The 24,083-nt window shown below is 44.3% G+C and overlaps 1 protein-coding gene across 1 annotated transcript in view; it reads right to left on the reverse strand.

The window, feature by feature from the left end:
• The window catches only part of RAB40C (RAB40C, member RAS oncogene family), a 169,323-nt gene extending 148,609 nt beyond the window's left edge, over positions 1–20,714 (reverse strand). The window contains exon 1 of the mRNA XM_030211314.1: positions 20,134–20,714. Within this exon, the coding sequence (XP_030067174.1) occupies positions 20,134–20,287 (154 nt within the window). The 5' untranslated portion in view covers positions 20,288–20,714. The remainder of the gene's footprint in view (positions 1–20,133) is intronic.
• Positions 20,715–24,083: the final 3,369 nt, after the last annotated feature.

Genomic DNA, 24,083 nt, shown 5'->3' on the forward strand with positions numbered 1-24,083 from the left:
GGTGAAGGCGGTTAGCTTAGCAGAGTTTAAAAAGGGGTTGGACGGTTTCCTAAAGGACAAGTCCATAAACCGCTACTAAACGGACTTGGAAAAATCCAAAATTCCAGGAATAACATGTATAGAATGTTTGTACGTTTGGGAAGCTTGCCAGGTGCCCTTGGCCTGGATTGGCCACTGTCGTGGACAGGATGCTGGGCTCGATGGACCCTTGGTCTTTTCCCAGTATGGCATTACTTATGTACTTATGTACTTCTGTTAGCACAGGACATCAACCTGGACTGCTGATAAAACTGACAACTTCCACAATCAAATGTACCGAGTGATTTATTCTCACGCACAGAAGAAATGTTTCAAGATTTTCTACAGTGTCAATCTTCCTTTTTAGTGTATGGAATCATTGGGCCATGTAAACTTCTGTATGCTGGGAAGAATTTCTCATTCCATGAGGACATTTTTGATTGAACATCTTAGCAGAAATATCACAGGAACAGAATCTGTTCCTTTCTCATAGTTCAGATCAATTACAGTGGTTCATAATTGACAAATCCCCCATGCCTGACCGAAGGAGGGTCCAAAAAAGAAGTCCGTCACCCTGTATAGGCCAGTGGAGCACAGCACCCCTTGCATGCAAGCTGGAGGCCACTGCTGCCACCCTGGCGGAGAACACCCACATCGAGGGCCTCTACAGCAACAGAGCGAAGATGGCCAAACAAAAGGATGGCAACCATGGTCCGCATTCCCCAAGTGTGAGGGGAAACCCTATGGGAGAGCGTCTGTGGGCACAACCACCAGGCCTCCACAAACCTTGCCCACCTGCAGAAATCCCCCACCGCCGCCCACATTGCTTTTTTTTTTTTTCACTACACACAGCAAAGGGGAGCCTGGAACAGAGGCCAAGATGTGACACCACACATCACGCTGGAAGGAAAACACCCCCAACCCCCACGGCGCCCGCCAAGCAAGCAAGGCGCCATTTTTTTTAAGCCACCGAAGTGGAAGCCCAGCCACGAGCACTGCTCAACCGCGGTTCCAAGGCAGGAGTCTGCCCCCCCCTCACTCTCACCTCCAAGGCACCTCTCACCTCACAGCCCCCATGACCATGGTCTGTCCTGTAGCTGCACTCAAGCACAGTCTTGCACTTCTTGCTCCATGTCCCAAGAGCTGCTGCAAAAGAGAGCCCTCTCTTAGCTTTAGCCGGTTGGTTTTTTTGTTTGTTTTCTCAGCTTTAAAGTTGCTGCCATGCAGCATTAGAGAGTAGTGAGGAAAGGCAGAAAGCGCAGGGTTCTGTGGGGAACAGGGGCAGGGATCTGGCATCACCAGATATGACTCCCACTAGACCGTCACCTGCCAACTGGGAGACCAGTTGACCAACTGGACCAGGAGCAGGGTCTCAGAACCAGGAGCAGGAAAGCAAGTCCATTCACCTGCTGGAGACAGAAAATACTAGAGAACTGGGTTGGCTGACTGAGTATATATGGGACAGCTCAGTTCTGAGTTTTCTAACTCCACCTGCTGGTCAATGGACATACCCACATGTCCTAGAACAGTGAGAAGTAATGGAATGGAATGCTGAATATGAATAGAACTTTATACATTAATGCATTTTTGGTGCCAAGTTAACCATCACCCGAGTTCATACATCATTAGTGCCATTTTTACAGTCAGAGTACAACTGGAGCCATATCTGGATAGATCTATATAGATATAGCATAATGGCTGATACTCATTAAATGAATGAGTTTTAGCAAAGGTCTGCACTAATGCATCCATTAATGCTGCTTCCACAGCCGAGTGCATCTTGAGCCACAGAAACATAGACCAGAATATCAACTGCTGATGTGTGAGGGGAAAAAAAAGGACTGTTTTCAAACAGAGTCTTGATATATTTGCACAGAGTTGCTGTTCCTCCGTTCTAGTTTTTGTTCTTGCAATGTGACTTAACATTGGTTGCAGATGCTTTCCAAGACAACTGGTTGCCATTGCTGTATAGAACAGGCTTCTGACCACCACACAGTGGTAGAGAAACATATGAATGGAGGAAAGACTACAGTCTCAGATAAGCTTTTCATCAGTTTGAAATGGATTGTATTTGGGACTAAACTGAGGTGAAGAGTGCCAGCTTATTTAATGTTTTGACCAAGCAATTGTGAAAAATGATTTAGCTGCAACTACTGATCAAGTAATATTGAAACAGATCCTCAAGTGCAAGTGTTTTGCTTACAATTTTGCAATATCATTGAGGAACAGGATTTTGAAGAGTTTGGATTTTATTTGCAATGATAAAAAAATTGTGGCTTTTGGGACTGATGAGTGAAGAGCTCCAATATAATGTACAACGAACCGGCTTGGAGAGCTGGTTTTGATGGTCCATTCTTCCAGATTTACATCATACAAGGAGTGTTCCTCTTTTTTAAATCACATATATTAATATAATAGATTGTAAGCTCTTCAAGCAGGGACTGTCTTTTGTGTATGGTGTACAGCGCTGCGTATGCCTTGTAGCGCTATAGAAATAATAAGTAGTAGTAGTAACAGTGCGATACAGGGTGTTGATTTAAAAGCTTGTGGCTACAACATGTTAACCAAAGTTCTCAACTTCCAGCTTTAACTTAAGGAAATATGCAGAGCTTGCAATATGAGAAGGAATCTGGAATGCTAGCATGCCAGCAAGAAGCTTCAGAGCCTCTCAATAAGCCTTGGCTTTTATACTGTGGAGTTCATTAGGCAAAGCTAGAAGTGACTGGGCAGAGGGCCTCCAAATTTCCTGTTGCAGACTTATGGAACTCCATCCTCTGGAGATCAGACTAGGATGTGAATTACCTTTCCTTTTAGTAAAGGGACTAAAAACTGGTTGAGAGGGGGGGGAAAAGCAAAGTTGGTTAACTTGCTAATTCTGACCTTCATCTTCTGTATGGAGTTTTGATATGTTTTGTAGAAGGGCTTGTATTTTTACTTTAAAGTATCATGTGTGTCTTGTGTTATAGCTGATAAAAATGTCAATATTTTGATGTCTTTTGGGCTTATTTAGCAAGGCAGGTAATCAGGTTTAAATAACAAAAATAAACCATTTCTCTATTGACAGAACTGTGGTATTGCTGCTTCCAATCTAAAGCTGAGGGCCAAGGTATGCTGGTTGGGATCATCTGCCAGCAATTTCTAGAGGTGGTCCTGTACTTTCTATTGATGTAGTCCCTCTCCTTTACACAGAATCTCAGCACATGTTACAATCAAGGCATCTGCATGCAGACATCTCTGCTTCTGATGAGGAAGCAAGGACTACTTATTGACAACCCAGATGCAAATATGTAAGAAGGCTCACTCAGGGACAAAACAGTGAGGTAAAAGAAGGCTATGGACTCAGTTATAGATTGTTAAATGGAATATTAAAACAACTGAATATACAAAGGTACTGGTGTTAAAGTCTTCACTTCAATCACTGAACAGAAAATCCATGCTTTTGACCAGGATCTGTCACAAAGGCATACCATAAAGCACAGAAAGATGACACAAAGGATACCAGGAATGCTGAAAATAACTTATGTCAGTACAACTATTTGCTGCTTATTTTGAATAGTACTGACCAATATAACTTCTAATTTAAATCACACCCACTGGGTAGTATTAAATAAAAATTGAATCAGTTTTAAAATTCTAACATTGCCTTGACAGCCCATCTTGAAAGGGAAGCATTACATTCTAGATTTAACATTTCTTCTTTAAAATGTCAAAACAATTTCCCCCTCTGCACATAAAATTTTAATGTTATAAACACTTAACCTTGAAGCAATTCATTAGAAAATCCTTTTTAGTTCCCAGATTCACTTTCTGCAAAGCCCATTGACTGTAGTGAATGAAATTGAGATGCATGATTGCACATTAATTAGGGAAAACATGTGAATCTGCCTTAAGGGTCCTTGTAATACAACTACTTCGCAAAAATTCTCAGTTTTCTTTATGCTGAAAACACATTCTTAGCAAACAAAAGTGAGAATCCAACCAAATCACATTATTCACATAAGATTCAGTGATATGCTGGACCCAATAAGAAAAGGATGATACCAGACAATTTCAACTAGCAGCAAACAGAAGTCCTTTTGGACTGAAACCTATTAAAAAATGAGTGCCCAAGTCACGAATGGTTTGAAAAAAAGTGAAATGAAGACAGCTTTATAATCTCTCTAAAATACTTCATCTTAACCTTTAAAATTACAAAAGGAAAGCAAAGGCAAAACGTAAGGACTCGTTGTAGCCAAGTCCCCACAGAGAATGACTAAGAATTTCCACTGGCATGCAGCGTGGTTTGCAGCAATAGCAACACGGTTCAAAACAAAGACCAGAATCACAGTACTGTCAATGATGACACTGGGAGATAGGTAAGGGTGGCCAAGTTAACAGATCTCCGACACCTCCCTATACAACAGATGAATGCTACTTTCCCTTACATGGTTATTCATCAGTCCCATTCATGCTGCACATTCACATGGATAGAAGTCCAATTTTCAAGTTTCACACCAAAGTAAGAGTTGCTTGGATACAGAAACTAACAGGAACAATCTGAGATATCTCAGGTGATGCAATGTAAACTGCCATTCAATGCTTGTATTACTCACTGACAGAATGCTGTGCTCCAGCCTGGTTTGATAGCTCTTATTCTTATATAAAAAAAATTCTAGATAACACAACAGGTACCATAACTGAACACTGAAGCCAATCTCAATCTCATGGCTCTTCGTTTTGGTAAACATTCTGCACAAATTTATTTGCAGGGACATGAAAACAGCAAGGAGGATTACACAGTTCCTTGCCAACAATATATCTTATCAATTAAAACTTCAACAAATATGTCTCTTTGATGACTCAAGTCTTGGTCCCTATTCTGCGAATATGCTGCCACTTAAAATTTCATCAAGAATTGAGAAAAATGCTGGTGAGTAGACAAAACATCATAAATATCCCGAACATCAAATCTCCTTGCTCACACCCGAGTGTCATCACCACTTCATAACTACATTCAAAACAGAGGGCTTGATGTGGTGCCCCCTTGCTTGTTGGTGTAAAATATTGCAACCCGACTGTCTGTTTGGATGAAAACAATTTGGTGCGATAGAGGATCTCTGAAAGCCTTTACAGCGTCCCAGATTGCTCAAAGCTCCAGGAGATTGATCTGAAGATTCGTTTCCTGGGAGGACCAAACTCCTTGACTGTGAAGTCCATCTACATGAGCTCCCCATCCCAGGAGAGAGGCATCCGTTGTCGGCACGTTTCGCAACCAAGGATTTTGAAATAGAAGTCCCAGAGTCAAATTGGATCGAATGGTCCACCACTGAAGAGAGCGTACAAGCTCTGGGGACACTTGGGTGACATCATCTAGACTCCCCATGGCTTAATACCACTGAGAAGCTAGAGTCCATTGAGATGATCTCATGTGAAGACATGTCATGGATGTAACGTACACTGTGGACGCCATGTGGCCCAACAATCTCAACATCTGCCAAGCTGTGACCTGCAGAGAGGCACAAACCTTGGACGACAGCGAGACAAGATTTCTACTCTCGTCTCCGGGAGGTAGGCTTGAACCTTCTGTATGTTGAACAGGGCTCCTATGAACTCCATTCGCTGGACAGGGTAGAGATGGGACCTGGGGTAGTTTAAAACGAACCCTAGTAGCTCGAGCACCCAAATAGTCATCAGCATGGACTCCTACTACTACTACTACTATTTAGCATTTCTATAGCGCTACAAGGCATACGCAGCGCTGAGCACCATTATTATGAGACTAGTAAGAAAGGCCCGTTTCTAAGGCCAATGAAACGGGCATTAGCAAGGCCCTTTCCTTCCCATCCCCCTCCCCTTTTTCATGGACTTACCCTCCGTGCTTCAGGGTCGTGGGCTTCCCCTCCCCCCCGCAGTGCCACGTAGAGAGTGGCTGGCTGGCTCCCTCGCTGCCTCCGACCTTCTGCATGCCTGCCTGCCTCACTCCCTCTGTTGGACGGGGCTGGCTGGCTCATTGGCTCCCTCGCTGCCTGGGTGCCTCACGTAGTGTTGCAGATCGATGTGTGCTCCACCCTCGCGTCAAACGTGATGACGTTGAGGGCGGAGTGATGTGATTGGTTAACTGTCATTGCTCTGCTCTCAACGTCATCACGTGTTGCGAGGGCGAGGCAAACAGGCATGGGGAGAAATTCCGATCTCTGCCACCTCAAAAACCGGAAGTTGCAGCGTTTCATTAAAACATTGAGGTAGCGAATTATGTGCGGAAGGGGCGTGGCTGTGGGCGGGTCTCAGTGAAAGTGAGTGGTGCATGAGTGACAGTGAGTGGTGACAGCCTAAGTGCAGGGCTTCAGTGTTTCCCTGCCACAGAGTGAGCTTTGAGGTGAGAATTATTTATATAGATATTCTTCACCGGCCAATAATCATGATATGGAACACATGGACTCCTAGTCTGCATAGCAAAACTGCAACTACTGCTACACATTTGGTGAAGACCCTGGGAGCTGGTGCGAGGTCAAAAGGCAACAAGCAGTACTGAAAGTGATGTGTTCCCAGCCAAAATACTTCCGGTGGGCTGGAAGTATCAGGATGCGTGTATGTGCAGTCTTTGAATCCAGAGACCATAGCCAATTGTTTTCCTGAATCACTGGGGAAGGGTGCCGGGAAACCATCCTAAACTTCTCCTGGACTAGGAATTTGTTCAGGGCCCTTAGGTCTAGTATGGAGCACATCTTCTCTGTTCTCTTCTGCACAAGGAAATACCTGGAATAGAATCCCTGCTCTTCTTCCCCTAGTGGAACGGATTCGACTGCATGGGCCTTCAGAAGGGTGGATAGTTCCCCTGCAAGTACCTGCCTATGCTGAGAGCTGAATGAATGAGCTCTTGGTGGGCAATTTGGAGGCTTGAGATGCCAACTGAGGGCATATGCGAGACAGACAATTTGAAGATCCCACTGGTCAGAAGTTGTAAGAAGCCACCTTTGGTGAAAAGATTTTAGCCTTCCTCTGACCAGTAAGTTGTCTGGGACGGACACTTTTACTGCGGTTATGCTCTACTGGAGCCAGTCAAACGCTCATCCCTTGTTTTGCCTGGGGAGCAGCAGGGGCCTTAGGCACTTGTTGACATGAACGAGAATGCTGGGGTTAAGCCAGAGTAGGTTGGTGAACCGAAGAGCTGTACCAGCGCTTAGGATAATAATAAGAACTCCTCCTTGGCTTGCCAAAAGTTCTCCTTGGTGAGGAGGTTGATGCAGAAGGCACCCGGTGAGAGAAGAGATGGTATCATTGTGTTTTTCGATTTGGTCAGCGACCTCTTCAACCTTCTCTCCAAAAAGGTTATCCCCCTGGCAAGGGGCATCAGCCAACATCTGCTGAACAGAACGTTCCAAGTCAGAAATATGCAGCCATGAAAGTCTGCACATTGCTATAGCTTGAGCAGAGATCCTGGATGCCACATCAAAAGTGTCGTTAAGTGCCCCTGGCCAAGAACTTCAACACGCCTTCTGCTGCTTGACCAACTGGCGCAAAGGCTTGGCCTGCTCCGGAGGGAGCATCTCTACCAAGTCCAATAGCTGGCGCGAGTTTCGCAAGTAGACCCTCGTGAAGAGCTGGTAAGATTGTATACGGGAAATGAGCATTGAAGCCTGGTACATCTTTCTCCCAAAAGAATCCAGGGTTCTAGGTTCTCTGCTTGGAGGCACTGAGGCATATTCTCTGGAACTTCTGGCTCTTTTGAGAGCGGATTCCACCACCATGGAATCGTGAGGCAACTGAGGCCTGTCAAAACCAGACACACTATGAAGCTGGTACTGGGTGTCAATCTTCTTGGGCATGACAGAGACCGACAGAGGGGACTCCCAGTTCCTGATGGGAACTTCCCCAAGTTCCACATGGAGAGGGGCAGTCACAGCCACCTTAGGAACAGATGTATAGTCCAGGATCTCATCCTCCACTTCCAAAGGAAATGGAATGGCATCAGCCATTTACTTTACAAAAGATGGAAATGAAAGGCTCTCCGGAGGAAACTTTCTTCTTTCAGGTAGAGGGGAGGGTTCAGAGGGAATCCCATAAGACGCGTCCGAGGAAAAGTACCTGGGATCCTCCTCTGAATCCCATGAGTGCTCCTCATCAGTGTTAGATATTACCTCCTGATGGGACTGTCGAGACCAAACCTGCCTTGATGCCAAAGAACCATGTCTTTGAGAACGGCATCAAGAAGTCAACTCCCGTCTCAACTCCGGCAACGCTTCCTCCACCGAGTGCCAGCTTGGGTGGCAGTTGAGACTGGGGCCGCATGTGGCACCAGAGGCCACACCTCAGGCTGAGGGCCAAGTGCGGCCACAATGGGAGGCAGGGTAGGCGCAAGCACCCCTGATACAGATGCACACTGTTGCAGATGGCCATCCAGCAGTTCAGGAAGCAAGGCCCAGATGCGCTAATCGAGGGCCGACACTGGGAAAGGCTGGGGTGCCAGCTGAGGTGCAGGTTGCAGAACCGCTGAGGTTGACACAGGAGCTCTATCTTGGCTGCTAGGAGACAGGCGCATCGGCACCTCCTGTATGGATGGGGAGCTGTCCTCCCGGCGCTGACGCTTTTTCGGTGCCAAATCCTTTGAGGCCCTGGAACTCCCGGCACCATGTGTCAAGGGTGATCAGTAACGATGTGTCTTGTTCTTAGCCTGAAGTGCGTCAAAAAGGCTCCTCTGTGCTAACGAGGATGACATTGAATCCATACATCGCCTCGGGGTTGGGTTCGACGACAGATGGTCCCAGGGGCTCTGCACAGCAGGAGGCCTGAAGGCAGGTGGAGACCCACTTGATGCTTCACTGCTTCCAGTACCTGAGGGTCTTGTAGCAGCCATGCTTACCGATGCACCCGATGCTTGACGTCAATGTAGACGCCTCCAACCTCGATACCGACATTGAGGAACTGCACTTGGCTCCAAAAATCCTCTCTTGTTGAGCCTCTCTGGAAACCTGGGTCCTCTTCTTCATGCAAAGACAAAGAACACAGTTAGTAGGGCTGTGGTTGGGCCCAAGACACTGCAAACACCAAGAATGTCTTTCCCAGAGGATTTGATTGCACTGGGTACAGCTCTTGAAGCCACTGGGAATCTTCATGGACACGGTAGGAAAAACTATCAGCTAAATTAAATGACGTGGCAATGGTGCCTGAAAAAGGGGCAAGGTATGGCAAAAAGGCAAGGGAAAGTTCCCGGCCGAACTAAAGGCTTAAAAGCGCCCTACTGACGGAAAAAATAAAAATAAAAAATCAGGCAAAAAAACAAAAAAAAAATAGCCGAAAGGCACAAAAATAGCTCTCCAAGACCAAGCGACATGAGGAGATAAGAAAACACCTTTTCCTCGTGCAAAAAAAGAACTGAGACCACGTTCTCGCGGCGGGCGGGAAGACACTTGCACATGTGCGGTGGAGTGCATCTCACGCTCGACAAAGCTCTCATTTAGCTATGCTAAATGCCGGACCAGGTGACATGGATTGGCATCACCCACTTGTGAGAATTATAAGACTGCTTGTCCTCGGAGAATACAGATTTACTTGCAAGGAACTAATTCAGTGAACAAGCTCTTGCAACTATTTCTCTCATTTGACCAAAGGAGAATCAATAAGCTACAGGAAAAAAAATATATTTTTTGACCTAAATATTGAACTGCATTCTTTTCGCTATCATCAGGCAAGCATAGAACTTCTTAAACAATAATAATAATAATAATACATAAATAACAGCTTTAACTAATAGCTGCAGTGATGTTAAGAGCACAGCTGTGTGTGTCATCAATGGAGGATGTTTGCTTGACCAAGAAGAATCAGATAGTGCTTTTTGTCTGGTGGTGCTTCAACGCATAACATCATGATGTTTGAATAGACCTCTAACACCAGACTGAACACAGGGACTCCAAATTAAAAGGACCAAGTTGTGTATTTTTTTTCCCTCTGTAATCATCACATGTGGATGTAGAGATCTTTGCTGTTCATGGACAAAACACAGATGAATACCTGTTCTCTGTGGACAGGAGAGTCCTGCAGCCACAAAAACCTGTCCTTCCTCCCACTGTTGAAGCTAGCTAAGGGAAGGACTGAAGGCAACTGTCAAAAGGTGAGAGAGTGACTCTGCCTGCACAGGATCAGAAAACTTCATTTCAGAGCTTTTGGAAGCTAGATCAACTCAGGCACATCCCAGTGTTGTCACTACATGTGTGGCTATAGAACTGAGCTGTCCACAGAGAACACGCATTACAGATATACGACTATGCTATGAGCCAGATCTTCATGCCCCAGCCTCCTCACACTTTCCCTCCCAGTCACTCTCTCATAGTTCTTCACTATCTGTCACAAACTGCCTCATTCTCTCATACGCTCCAACAACTTTTTCTCACACACACAAACACTCACTCAATGTGTATGGCTCATTCCCACAGGTGCTGTTTGCCCTCAGGGAGTGCCAGTTTGCTTCAGTGTGTGATATTTATTCTTTGCATACTTTTGTGCTTACTACATACCATGGGTATCTCCTGGGCATTATTTCAGCTTCAGTTATGATATATTACTTAGGCACTATATTTAACTTTAGTGTGCACTATCAGTATTTTCTCAATGGCAAATGTATTACGGGCACAATATACACAATTTCACTTAAGGATATGATAGCCCTCATTACTGCACGTTTTTGCTGCCCAGACTTATGGCCAACACCAAAATCTGTTTCTCCTCTATTCTCTGCAAATTCCCTTAGGCCAATTTTGGGTGGTAAACCAGCAAGTGAATGTAGCACTATTAATCAGAAAAGAGTCAGTGTGATTCACAGAGTGACAAACATACAAATGTTAGGTAACAGCTTAATTTTTTTGCACACAATGGTATCTTTTGTCAACTATATTCAATGATATAAGTGAGGAAGGTGCACGTTCTGATTGTTTTGTTTTTACGTTCTTGCATATAATTTATGGCTGCTTTGATGTTTTCCATTTAGGTCAGCTATTAAGCTTATTGACAATGAATAAATAAAAATAAAATTCCTAATTGAATAGAAGATTACTTCCTTTACTTAGTACAGGTTTAAGCATGACATATTTTTATTATTTCTACCCCACATTTTCAGGTTGTTTGGTTCAATGTCGCTTACAGATTACTTCTGTTAGACTTGTTACAATGCTGTTTGGAATAGAAGAGAGCCTTAATTAATTTCTGTTAGTGATCTAGCATCATGGTGAGTTGGTTGGAGTTCAGGTTGACTATGTGGGTTCATCAAAGAAAAACTCTTCTGAAAAAGTGAGTTTTCAGGTGTTTTTGGAATATTTAGTCATTTGTGATTTTAGGGTTTTTGGTATTGTATTCCAAATATATGTATGTGAAGCTGGTTGAGTACAAAGATTTGTATTTCAGGCCTTAGAATCTGGGGAAGTGTAAGATGAGGTAGCTTCCTGCACCCTTGAAAGCGTTGCATATAGGTAGTTCTATTATGTGTGTCATGTATTCTGGTACAAGGTCAAAAATTATTCTATAGGCCAGAAAACACATCTTGAAGGATATATGTGATTTAATGGGTAACCAATATAGGTTTTGGAGCAGCACTTTTGAATAAATTTATTCCGAATATTAGTCTTGCAGCTGTATTTTGTGTTGTTTGCATTTTCTTTTAAAATTGTTCTCAAAACTCCATTAGTCAGTGGGAGAGGACTGAGGACTGGACTAGTAAGCGGAATACATTTCTTGGGAAGCAGTTTAAGCATTTCAGTTTCCACATGTTTTGGAACATTTTCTTCATAGTGTTTCAGATTTGCTTATCGAAGGATATGCTCTAGTCTATGGTGACTCTTAAGATTTTTAAATTGTCAGTTATTGGGAGGGATGTGCCCATGACCCTTTTTCCTTGCTCAATTTAAGCTTGAACAATGCTGCCCATGATTTCATTATGTTTATGCTGTCTCCTATCCTGGTCATGATTTTGTGCACATTCATTTTGAGGTCGATGCATTCTCCGGTGCCGACACCAACACCGCCGACCTCGGTACCGCTGTCGACGTACCGGGCAAAGCTCCAAACAGGCGTTCCCGTTTAGCTTGCCTCAACGCTTATGTCCGCTTTTTAAGGCTAAGACACAACTTACATGCGTCTGGGCAATGGTCGGGCCCAAGGCACTGGATACACCACGCTAGAGAGTCGGTGTGTCAGGTTCTCAGGTTCAGAGCCCGCGGGGCCGGGCTCTGGTGCAAACGTGAGCCCTTGGGCTGCTGACGAGGAGCGACAGCAGCAGGCAAAACCCACCAACCAACACTGGGTAAGCACACCGGCAGGGACTGCAGGCACTGCCCAGCGAACCGGAACACATGGACTGGAATCCCCCAGACTGGAGGACACAGGACTGGAACACACACCGGACCGGAACACACTGGACTGGAGCACACTAGACTGGAACACCCTGGACTGGTCCCCCGGACTTGAGGACACAGGACTGGAACACGGGACTGGAGCACACCAGACTGGAACACACTGGACTGGAGCACACTAGACTGGAACACCCTGGACTGGTCCCCCGGACTGGAGGACACAGGACTGGAACATGGGACTGGAGCACACTGGACTGGTCCACACAGCTTCACCTGCACTTAGCTACTAAGCCCCCCAGAAGTTGAGCTCCTGGGTTCGAGTAGCCGACAGGACTTACTGGATACCGGATGACATAGGGACCAGGACTGGAAACAGAAGTGCTCCTAAACCTAAACTGATCTACTTGCTCCCAAGCCCTAAACCAGCAGGAGTGTTCCTAACAGAAACTGACAAAAGGACTTCCTAAGCCCTATACTAAACAGGAGCTCCTAAGCCCTGCTCAAGAAAGGGACTTCCTAAGCCCTAAACTAACAGAGCAGGGTACTAAATACAAAGCTAACACAGGTGCTACTAAGCACCAAGCTACAAGCAGAGCTTTACACTAATAAGCTAAACACCAAACTAAACCAGCTACCTAAGCACTGCTCTAGCAAGCTAGATACAACTAACAAGGTGCTTCCTAAGCACTACTCTGGCAAGCAACCAGAAGAGCTCCTAGCACTAAAAGGGAAGACAGGGGAGCCACAAGGAAAAAACAGGGAAGCTAACACTAAAGCCAAAAGTGATTCTAAATCACCAAACACCAACAGCAAAGACTGCAATGCTCCTAATTGCACAAACACCAGAAGTACTTCTAACAGCAAACTCTGCAGTGTTCCTAACAACACCAAACCCTGAAGTACTTCTATCAGCAACAGAGCTTCCAAAGCCCTACACATAGCAATGCTTCCAAAACCAAGAGGGAAAAGCAGGGGAACCAAAGGGAAAAGCAGGAAAGCTAAACACATAGACACCAGTGCACACTGCACTAACACTAACCTGGACCTTAGCAAAAGCAAGCAGGGAAACTAGACACAATGTCAGAAGTGCACACTGCACCACCCTACCTAAAGCAAACACAACTGTTGCAAAGGCCCTGAAGGAAAGAACCCACTTCCTTATCAAGGCCCTCCCTGATGATGTCACACTCCCTAGACCTAGGCAAAAGCACACTGACCCAGAGAGGCCCAACCCACACCAATGCAAAACCGTGAAACACTTAAAGCCAGTACACCCAAAGAGAGTTAGAGCAACTCAGACTACACCCACAGCTGCAGTGAAGAGACAATTAGAGCCTTGCTGCTGGAAGCTGCCAGCACAGAGAGACAGAGCCAGCTCAGAAAGGACAGAGAAAAGAAACAGAAGCCAGCTAAGAAGCTGACCCCCAGGAAAGAGGTAAGTTTGAGAGGGGTTCAGACCCCAATCATAACACGGTGCCTGACATTGCCTGGTTGCACGGAGTGCACTTCTTGAAGCTGCTGGCGAGCCTCGATGTCATCAATGGAAAAATAGCGGCGGCGAAATCAAAATTCGTGATGGTGCCAAAGGAGGGGCACGAAAAGGGAAGAAAACCCGTACGGGCAGCCAAAATGGCCGCACACAACGACGAAAGGAAACTTACTTGAGGGATAAACTAAGGAAAAAAATAAGGAAACTTTTTTTTTTAAGAGAAAAAACAAAACAGCTCGAACGCGAGCACAAAAATGAAGCAGAAAATCGGCGAAAAGCCGGCTAAATTGAAGGCTCTTCTTTTCTGGGGCAACAGAACCGCTGTAAACAGCCGCTCTTGACCGCGGAAAAAAGAAGATTGAAGCGGGACTCGAGCGGGAAGATGGCCGCGCACCCGCGCGCTCAAAGGCTTTAGCAACCTTTGTTGCTAGGAAGATTTTCCGGACCTGGGGCTGCCGTGGACGTCACCCATATGTAGCCTGCTTGTCCTCGGAGAAAGATTGATTCATCATCAGCGTTGAAACCTTGTTTGGATAGTGTTCTGGCAAGAGGGGCCATCATCAAATAAATAGCTTTGGTGAGAGTGGTAAGCCGTGGGGGACCCCACATTCCATTTTCCATCAAGGGGAGAGTGAGGAATTTGACTTCACTTGATAGGATCCCTGAAGTTAAGAAGCTTCAGAGCACCTTTCCTACAATTCCAATTTCATCAAGAATTCTTTTTAGGATTTGATGGTGTTTATTTTCTCTGAATCTGCCTTTGCTAATCAAGCAGCGGAAGCAGTGGCCCGTCTCATCTCTCTCTGGGCAAAGTTACATATGCCCTCCAAATATCTAGCTTTCCCAACCTTGAATCTGCTCATGACAGGCCTACACCATCAGGCAGTATGGACTCTTGTAATTAGAAAGGAACCCAGTATGTAGTAGATATAATAAGATAGTTTATTACAATCTTACCAATGGTAATACAGGTAGGTTAAGCATTCACATAATGGAACCGCATATCATGGCACGTCCTCTCTCTCTAGCCTTCTGGAGTCTCCCTTCTCTGTTCGTCTTCTCCTCTCATCTCCTTCTTCTTCTCGTCTCGTCTGAACTAATACTCCTCAAACTGCTGCTTATATACAATTTTGGCCCTATTCATTTCAATGGACCCCAGCTGTCTCAACAGGGCTCCTAGTCCTTATCAGTTGATCAGAATGACTTCACATGTTCCCAAACCTTCCTGTAGCCCCCCCTTTGGATGTTCTCACCTGGGGTGCAGCTGACCCAGCACTATCTCTACGTAACCATAGCAACCCTTGCTTATGACGTCTTGCAGGTGCCAATCTCAGGATTGTTTATAGAGTAGATTGCCCCCACCCTTGCCAGTTCAGCACTTGCCACAGTGAAATGTAACTGTGTCAAAGGTGATCTCTGATTTTTACAAACTAGCTCTCTTTTGTATCAGAGATGATTCTGATTTTAAGAAGCCTAGCTCTTATTATGAGCCATTGGCCTGTATTTTACTGAGAGCAAGGGCTAGCATAACTCTTCAATGGTCGACCATGTCAAGAGCACTTGACATGTCAAATTGCAGTAGCGGAATGTTTTTTTGAAAAACAATTTCCTTTTTGAGGTTAGCAAATAGTGTGATCAGCTGTGATGAGGTCTGAAGCCTCACTGTGATTCGTGTAATATGGAGAATTTGTTAATGTAGTCAGTTAGCCACTATCCTTTCCATTATTTTTGTCATTAAAGGTATGGATGCCACTGGTCTGTAGTACGAAGTATCACTGGTGTTTTTCTTGGTGTCCTTCGGCATAGGTGTGAGAAGTATATTGCCTTTTTCCTGTGTATAACTTAACACATGATTCCTATTCATTTTTTTTTTTTGAAGCTGCATGTGCAGAAGTTTGGATCCCCTCCCAGCTGACTGATTACTACTATTTTTTCACGTTGTTAATAAGGTCGACAATATTTAGTGACTCATTAGGCTTTCAATTAGTGAGATACAGACAGTTCTATTAGTGTGCAGCCATTTAAAAAAAAATTACCATGTGAGCACTTACCGACATCTATTTTATGTGTCAACAGCTTATGCGGTAATCCTGCACTAACCAATTAGCGCACGGCAATGAAGTCACACTGATTAGTGCAGGAACACCCTTTCCAAAAAAAAAAATATTTTTTTTTTACGTGGTTAGCATGTGCCGATTTGAAAGTTACCACAGAACACCCAAGTGCATCTTGCAGAATGCCACTTTAAGCAGAGGTAAGCGTGCCATAGCACTTACCACAGCTTAGTAAAAGGGCCTCTTAGATTATAGGCTCTCTGGGGACAGGGAAATAACTAGTGTACCTGAACCCAGAATAAATATCATATGGATCTTTCACACCATAAAAGATTTGCAAACAAGCAGAACAGCCTAGAAAATGGAGTTAGCCATAATTTCAAGAGACTATGATAGTGGCTTTTGGATTTGTGTTACTGCCAATGAAACAACGCATCAGAAGACGAGCAGTACTGGTCTGTAATATTACAAGACCATGGTTACAACATACCACATAAGAAGCTGTACTGAGGTTTGCGGATATAATGATACTACCACATAAGTTGCTTAAGTTACCATCTATAACACACCAGCTACAGAGTTGAGGAGTGGCCTAGTGGTTAGGGTGGTGGACTTTGGTCCTGGGGAACTGAGGAACTGAGTTTGATTCCCACTTCAGGCACAGGCAGCTCCTTGTGACTCTGGGCAAGTCACTTAACCCTCCATTGCCCCATGTAAGCCGCATTGAGCCTGCCATGAGTGGGAAAGCGCGGGGTACAAATGTAACAAAAAAAAAAACATGCTAAATACCGACGCCCTCATCCAGAGGAGAACCCAAAACTAGTCCTGATTGTTCAAAGGTGATTAAACAAGGTTAGGAAAAACAGTAGAAGACAGAAGTCAGCCTGCATGTTGCAAATGATCAGAGGCCCATCTACAGCACCATCTGAAAGCACAGACTAACTTTATTGTATTCCTAATGTAAAACTGCAGGGAAAAAGAAAACCGTTCAAAACTGCAAGTTGCATTATGACTCCAAACGTTTTGCTACAGATCTCAGGGGAGTTCTAAACAGGATGGTTGAGAACCACTGCGAAAGCTGCAAGTCTTTTCCATTCATTGTTTGGTGCTTGGAGAATCTACTGTAGTAATTACATAAAGGGCTCTTGCCCCAAGAACAACTAAACTCTGACCTACAATACTAACCTATCCAAGAAAAATAAATGAGAAACCAAAAAGTGTGTGTGGGGGGGGGGGGGGGGGGGGGGGTGGTGGAGAGAGTGATCAGCATGTGAATGCTAAAAAGAAGGGGGAAAAACACCTGCGATTATCATGTTCATTTTGTTTTTGTTGCTCTGTGATTTATTGTTAAGCGTGGCGGAATAGCACCTATGCTCTCGCTATGTAAATATAGCAGGCTATGTTCTGATTGCGTTGCTTCAGAAGTTTTTTTTGTCATTACTTTTAGTATAGTTCACTATCATTCCATTTATCTCTACTACCTCTTTTTAACGTTTTTTTAGTCTTTCTGTACACGTTACCACTGGTGGTCTTCACTATCCACATACATCTGCATAATATTATATTTAGTGTTATTCGCTAATGGTCTCTCTCTTTATTTTTTATTTTGACAGTCATTTATTACATTGCACATTATAATGTTCCCTCCCCCCTTTTGTTTTTAAGCATTCACATGCCTTTCACTCTTTTCCCCCCTTTTTGATTTATCTCATATTTCTCATGGATAGCAATACATGATATATTATTGTTATTTTGTTTACTATGTTACAGTACACATCTATGAATTAAAAAAAAATTATAAAATGAACCTTTTATCTATACCAATCTTCATTTATATACTTTTGTTTCTGTGGCTATTAAGGTATGTTCATTAGTATTACAGTGCACACTTTAGAGTTTAGTTGTTCTAAATTAACAGCATCTGCTTCATTTTATACTTTTTTTAATTTAGTTTTGTCATTCGTGCACCATTTTTTATTTAATTTTCATTTATATTTTAATCTTATGTTTTGATTTTATTAATTAATAGCAGTTATCTATGTTTTGTTTTAACTATTCATTTATTGTTTCATTTTGTATTTCATTAGTTTCTGTATTTTATTAATATTTATGTTAGATAAGGCTCTTGACGAAGGCACGTCTGCCGAAACACAGACGTGTCGAGCCTTTCAACAACTGGTTTACATTAAGCAATAAAGACCTAATTTATCAGGATTAGATTTTGTTTCCTCGTTTCTGATTCCTCACTCATGGCTGTTTGAAACATGCCCTTTGTACATGTACTTAAGTTCACATCGTTACATTAGAGTAATAGTAGTGACTCAAATCATTGACTCCCCTTGAATATGACAAAATCATGTGCAGTTTTTTTAAATACCAATATGACCAATGTACTAAATTAGTGGTCTTTCAATATTTTTCCACTGATCTTTCTTTCAATGCATTCCAAGTTGTTTTAACCATTCCCATAATAAATAAAGCCCTCTAATTTCTTATTTGTTCTGTTTGTGTGTCTTGGATAGATCGATAGACCCTGCTTAACAGATTTCACGAGTGAATTTTTTTTTGTCAAAAACAGCATAGTTCCACAAAATAAAAATAAAAAAACAACAACAGTCTGTTTAAAACTAGACAGCAAATCCAATTCAGAAGACCTCTTCCCCATTGCTCACTTCAAGAAATATGAGATGGTGATCTATGTGGGGTTTTCCACAGTGGCGTGGGGTTTTATAATTCTATAGTTTTTTTTCCTTTGTTATTTTATGTATAATCAAAGCTTTCAGAACATATATGAACCATCCACACTGCAAGCACTCATTGCCGTAAATACATTCAGAAGTATATGCCCTTTAATTTCAAAAGGATTCAGTTAGAGGAAAACACATGCAATTTTGCAGGTTAAATGCATATACTTGAAATGCTGAGTCACAAACATAAAATGTCTATGAAGCTCTAGTAGCAATACTTGAAGTTAAAACCAGAAATTCTGTATTACAGAAAGATGAAGATGTCAAGACAATAAGAGGATAAAGACAAAGGATGATATCTGAATATATATTATATAAATGATTCACAAGAGTGCAAAGGGAGAACTAAGAAATGAGGGTGATATGACAGCACAAAAGGACTTAACAAGTACAGGGGACTTCTTCACCCCATTACCTTACACAATCCTGCTCTCTCACCGTCAGACTTCTCAACACTCTTCCAACATATCAACCACACCCCCTTCCTCACTGAATCTGCCTGGTGACCTCTTAGTGCAGCAGACTTCAATCTTGGGGAACTAGGTTCAATGCCCGCTGCAGCTCCTTGTGACTCTGGGCAAATCACTTAACCCTCCACTGTCCCAGGTACAAATAAGTACCTGTATATACTATGTAAACCGCTTTGAATGTAGTTGTAAAAAAACAAACAAAAAACACACACAGAAAGGCGGTATATCAAGTTCCATTCCCTTTCCCTTCTTTGTCTTTAGCTGCATGTATTAGAATAGCATTGCTGAAAACCTCACAGCAGAGACATACAAACGTTCTATAATTATATCCACACTTACTGAAATTATTACAGAAATAGCTATAGTCCTTTAATAATGTAACTGATCCTATGCTACGAAGAAAAGGCACGGGCTAGAAATCTAAACAAAAAATAAATAAAAATAGAACACCAATAATGTCAAACCCAATACATTTTAAAACCTACTTTACCCTATAGGCGCATCTGCATCATTTCCCTTTGTTCTCTAAATTCCCTAACCCTGTCCCCCACCATCTCCCTACAGCACCAACTGTTTCTGCCCCAGGCACAGTTTAGGTTAGGAGTCGGACGTACACTTGCGTCAATGCAGCCCCTCAGCTATGAGCCAGAAAAGATTTGTTTTGTGTTACAGAAAGGGAGCCCGGAAAACTTTAACAGCCTGCTAGCATCACACGTTTTAGAACGTCATCAGGATAATATAATTGTATGAACCTACAAAGCATACAGAACCAGAACCACCCCCCCCCCCCCCAAAAACACACACAATTAAAAAACAAATCTTAGACTGGATCAAATACTAGCATTTAGAAAAGAAACATCAGGCAACAAAGCGTTCCACAGACACGGCACAGAAACAGTTTATGGTGTATCTGAACCCTATTCCCAGAGTTCAGGCATAGCTCGATCCCCGTGACGAGTCACTTATTCCCTAAAGATAATTTTAACCCTTACAAGTATTTAGGATTGCCACTTCCCCCCTTCCCCTTCATTTTCTTACCATTACTGTAAGCATAGGGGGACTCAGATGCGCCGTCCTGAAGGCTCTCCAGGATCTCTCCTTTTCCAACATCGCTATCTCCAACTAGCAAGAACTTGAGCAGATAATCGTAGCTCTTGACAGGGCTTCCCTGGGTGCCCATTCTCCCTCTCATTAGCGAAGGGGTGTTATCCACATACTAGACACAAAGCCAGACCAGAGCCAAGACACAAAGCCCAGCTTCCAAAAATGCACAGTCTAAAGAGTTTAGATTTATCATAAGCGTCGGTCTGAACCTCTCGGGCCCCGGCCCGACCAACTTTTCCACCGCCCCTTTCCGCTGCGTTGTCCCGAACTGTAAAGCAAAGATTAAGAACCGCGGCGCGCGAATACCTGCACTCCGGCACTTTTCTCGCGAGACTAGAAATATTAGCTCAAACCAAGAATACAAAATATTGCCATATATATATTACACCCTTTTTCAAAATCATGGACAATATGTTTCATCTCGCTGCTACAGACGAGTCAAGGCTTTTCTCTTTGCTCTTTTTGCTTTTACTCCCGCCGCAAAACTACCGGAAAAGAGAAATATGAAACGAGTACAGTAGTGGTCTGGTCCTCCACGCATGCGCACTAATACGAAAACGTCACTCACGGCCTAGGCTAAACCAACAGAGACTTCCGGTTCCGCGTGACTATTACTGCGCATGTTTTTTGCACGTCTCCACAAAAAAAGGGATGGGACCGGCTATCCGAGGCCCCGCCCCACCTCAAAAACGTCGACTTTGTTTTAGTAGGCGGAGTAGCACTGCACTGCAGAGAAGACACTACCTTTCCTATTGGGCTTCAGTGGTTCATGTTTCTATAGGTCTCGGTGTCCACTGGTATCAGCCAGCTCTGGAGGTGCTGGAATAACAGGAATATCCCAATATTCGGTTTAGCACTCCCTCTATGTTGGTGACTGTCTGCTGCTATGTCTGAACTCTGGAGGATGCCTAAGGCACAGTGCAGCCTTTGCAAGCCTAGCGGGGTGCACTTCAAAATATGCACGAGAGGGGGGGTCGTTGCGCTGCCTGCACTATGCACCTCCCCAGGAGTGGCTCAAGCTTCCCCCCCCCCCCCCCCAACCTCAGTTCAGGGTCTCCATTTTATCTCCCTACGCCCCCAGGTTGCTAGCATCTCCTCTTCCCCTCCCCGTGACCTCCCTGCTACCCAGCTGCCAGTGCCAAGTATCTAATCTCCACTCCCCTCCCCTTCCCTACACTCACCCCGCCCAGCATCTCCACCCCACCTCATGGGCATAGGCACATTCTGAAGCCCAGCAGTGTTTCTGAGAGGAAATTACCGGGGTGGGGGAGTGAAACAGCAGCGCTTCAGAATGGGCCTCTGCTCTACCGATTTAAAAAAAAAAAAAAGCCCTTATCTCTTTGTGAATGCTTACACTAGAATATTTATTTATTTGTTACATTTGTATCCCACATTTTCCCACCTATTTGCAGGCGCAATGTGGCTTACCGTTATGGCGTTTGCCAGTGCCGGTATGAACAAATGCAATGTGATATTATGGTAGATTAAGGTTCATATATTGTAAATTCAGTGGGGGAACTTAGAGAAGGTAGAAGAAGCGTTGAAGATGTCCATTTTGGTCTTTGGTTTCGTTGTGTTGCAGGTGTCCAGGTTTTGTTTATGTTGGTTCGGTGGGACAGTGGCGTACCTAGGGTAGTTGACACCCGGGGCCAGTCATTTTTTAACACCCCCCCCCCCCCCAAAAAAAAAATCCAGTACTAGGCATGCCGAGAATACAAAACACTCAGGACCTATAGAGCAATTCTACCATACCATAAGCAGTCATTTCTACCAGTCACACAAGGAAAAGGAAAGCATCATAAACACTACAGTGAGCACTAGAACATCAATTCACCTATTGTAAAACGAAACCAGACAGAATAGTACAGATCATAGATCCTGCACAGTCAATGCCAACTGAAAGCCATGTCTTTTTCACAAACACAGATACACCCAAATCCATTATAGAATAAGTAATCATAAACTTTCTATTTAGACAAAAATTAAACTGAACCCCTAATGCCAGACTCTGCATACAATGCAACACCACAGAAACAGAAACTGTCCCCTAGTACTGTGTAAAATATAAAGACAGCAGATGTAAATTTGAAAAAAAACTAACAAGTACCAATCACCACTTTACAAATTAACAAATAGAAATAAAACAAATATAGAAAGTAAAATAATACCATTTTATTGGACTAATACATTTAGCTTTCAGAGGCCAAAACCTCCGTCCTCGGGTCAGTACAGTATAGTGCTGTTACAGTATCCGATTCTGACTTGAGGAAGGTGGTTTTGTTCTCCGAAAGTTAGTCAAAATGTATTAAAATTAGTCCAATAAAAAGATTACCTTGTTTACATGTTCTATTATAAACATTTATTAACACAGCTACAATACTACTTTATCCTAAAGCAAAAAACAAAAATATATATTTTATTTACAGTTCCATTTCATCATGCTGATCAATCCATAGACTGGTGGGTTGTGTCCATCTACCAGCAGGTGGAGATAGAGAGCAAACTTTTGCCTCCCTATATGTGGTCATGTGCTGCCGGAAACTCCTCAGTGTGTTCTCTATCTCAGCAGGTGGTGGTCACACACAGCAGCAGCTCTGGCTAGGCCTCCAAGCCTAATTTTTAGGTTTTGTTGAGTGCCTGGGGTTGAGGGCTCTTTTGAGCAAGTGCAAACCTGGTGGTGCCAGGTCCCTCCTTTTCTCCCCCCTCCCACTGGCTCCGTTAAAAAAAAAAAAAAAATTTGAACGTCCTTAAAGGCGTTTATTTCGACGTTTATTTAAACGTTCATTGCAGCTACTCACTGGGACACCAGGTCGTTACAGCTCGGAGCGGAAAGCAGGTAATTTTTTACCTTTTGTATAGCGGGCAGGGGATCCCCGATTTATCTCCACGTGGCATATGGCGTCGGAGGGCGAGGGCGTAAAGAGTCGCTCCCCGGATCGCTTGAGCGCTTCTAGAGGGGATGCGGGGGTATTAAAGCCTGACTCGCCCTTGTTGGGTGACAGTTTCATGACCGAAGAATGTCCCGGTCCTTCGTCCGGCGTGGCGGTTTTTCCCGCCATAGACGCCCATCCCCCGCTCGTCGCCTCCGCCATCTTGGCCGGCCACGCGGCTCGGACGGCTTCTTCTTGGGCCGCCCTTGAGGTTGGAGACATTAATGCCATGAACGCCCTTAATTTGGGCGACGGCACCAAAGCGGCTAAAGTTAAGCGCCGCTCTTCCCGCGCGGCTCCTTCGCGGAGTGTCGCGCCGGACGCCATTTTGGATGCGCAGCATGTCTCTCCCCCGCTCTTGCGAGCGCCGGTTGAGGGGGCGTCTAGGGCTGTTGCCCAGGCTGCGGAAGTGCACAGTCTGGGGGGTTTCTCCCCCGAGTTTGTTTTGCTGCTGCATCAGGCCTTCCTTATGCAAAACGCTGCCCCTGCTCCCTCGTCTGGTAAAGAGGTTGAGGTTCCCAGAGGTAAACGCCCTCGGGTTGATTCCCAGGCCTTGGAGGACTTTGTCTCCTCCGATGTAGATGAGGGCAGCGTATCTGAGTTCTCCCAACGGTCCTTTGCGGATTCCTTGGAGGAGACGGATCCCCGCTCGGATGGAGCGGATGACCCCTCTGCAGCGCGGCTCTTTAGCTCAGAGGATTTGCCCAACCTGTTAGTGCAGGCCATGGGCATTTTGAAGATTTCCTCTCCGGAGGACGTCTCTCCCTCAGCCCCTGTTGGCTCTGCCATTATGCTGGGGACGAAACGCCCGCCTAGAACCTTCCACGTGCATGATGCCATGCACACCTTAATTTCGGCTCAATGGGATGTCCCGGAAGCGAGCCTTAAAGTGGCTAGGGCTATGTCCCGCCTCTATCCTTTGCCTGAAAGTGAACGTGAGGCCTTTCTGTGGCC

This window comes from Microcaecilia unicolor, chromosome 8, assembly GCF_901765095.1.
Source record: "Microcaecilia unicolor chromosome 8, aMicUni1.1, whole genome shotgun sequence".
NCBI lineage: Eukaryota > Metazoa > Chordata > Amphibia > Gymnophiona > Siphonopidae > Microcaecilia > Microcaecilia unicolor.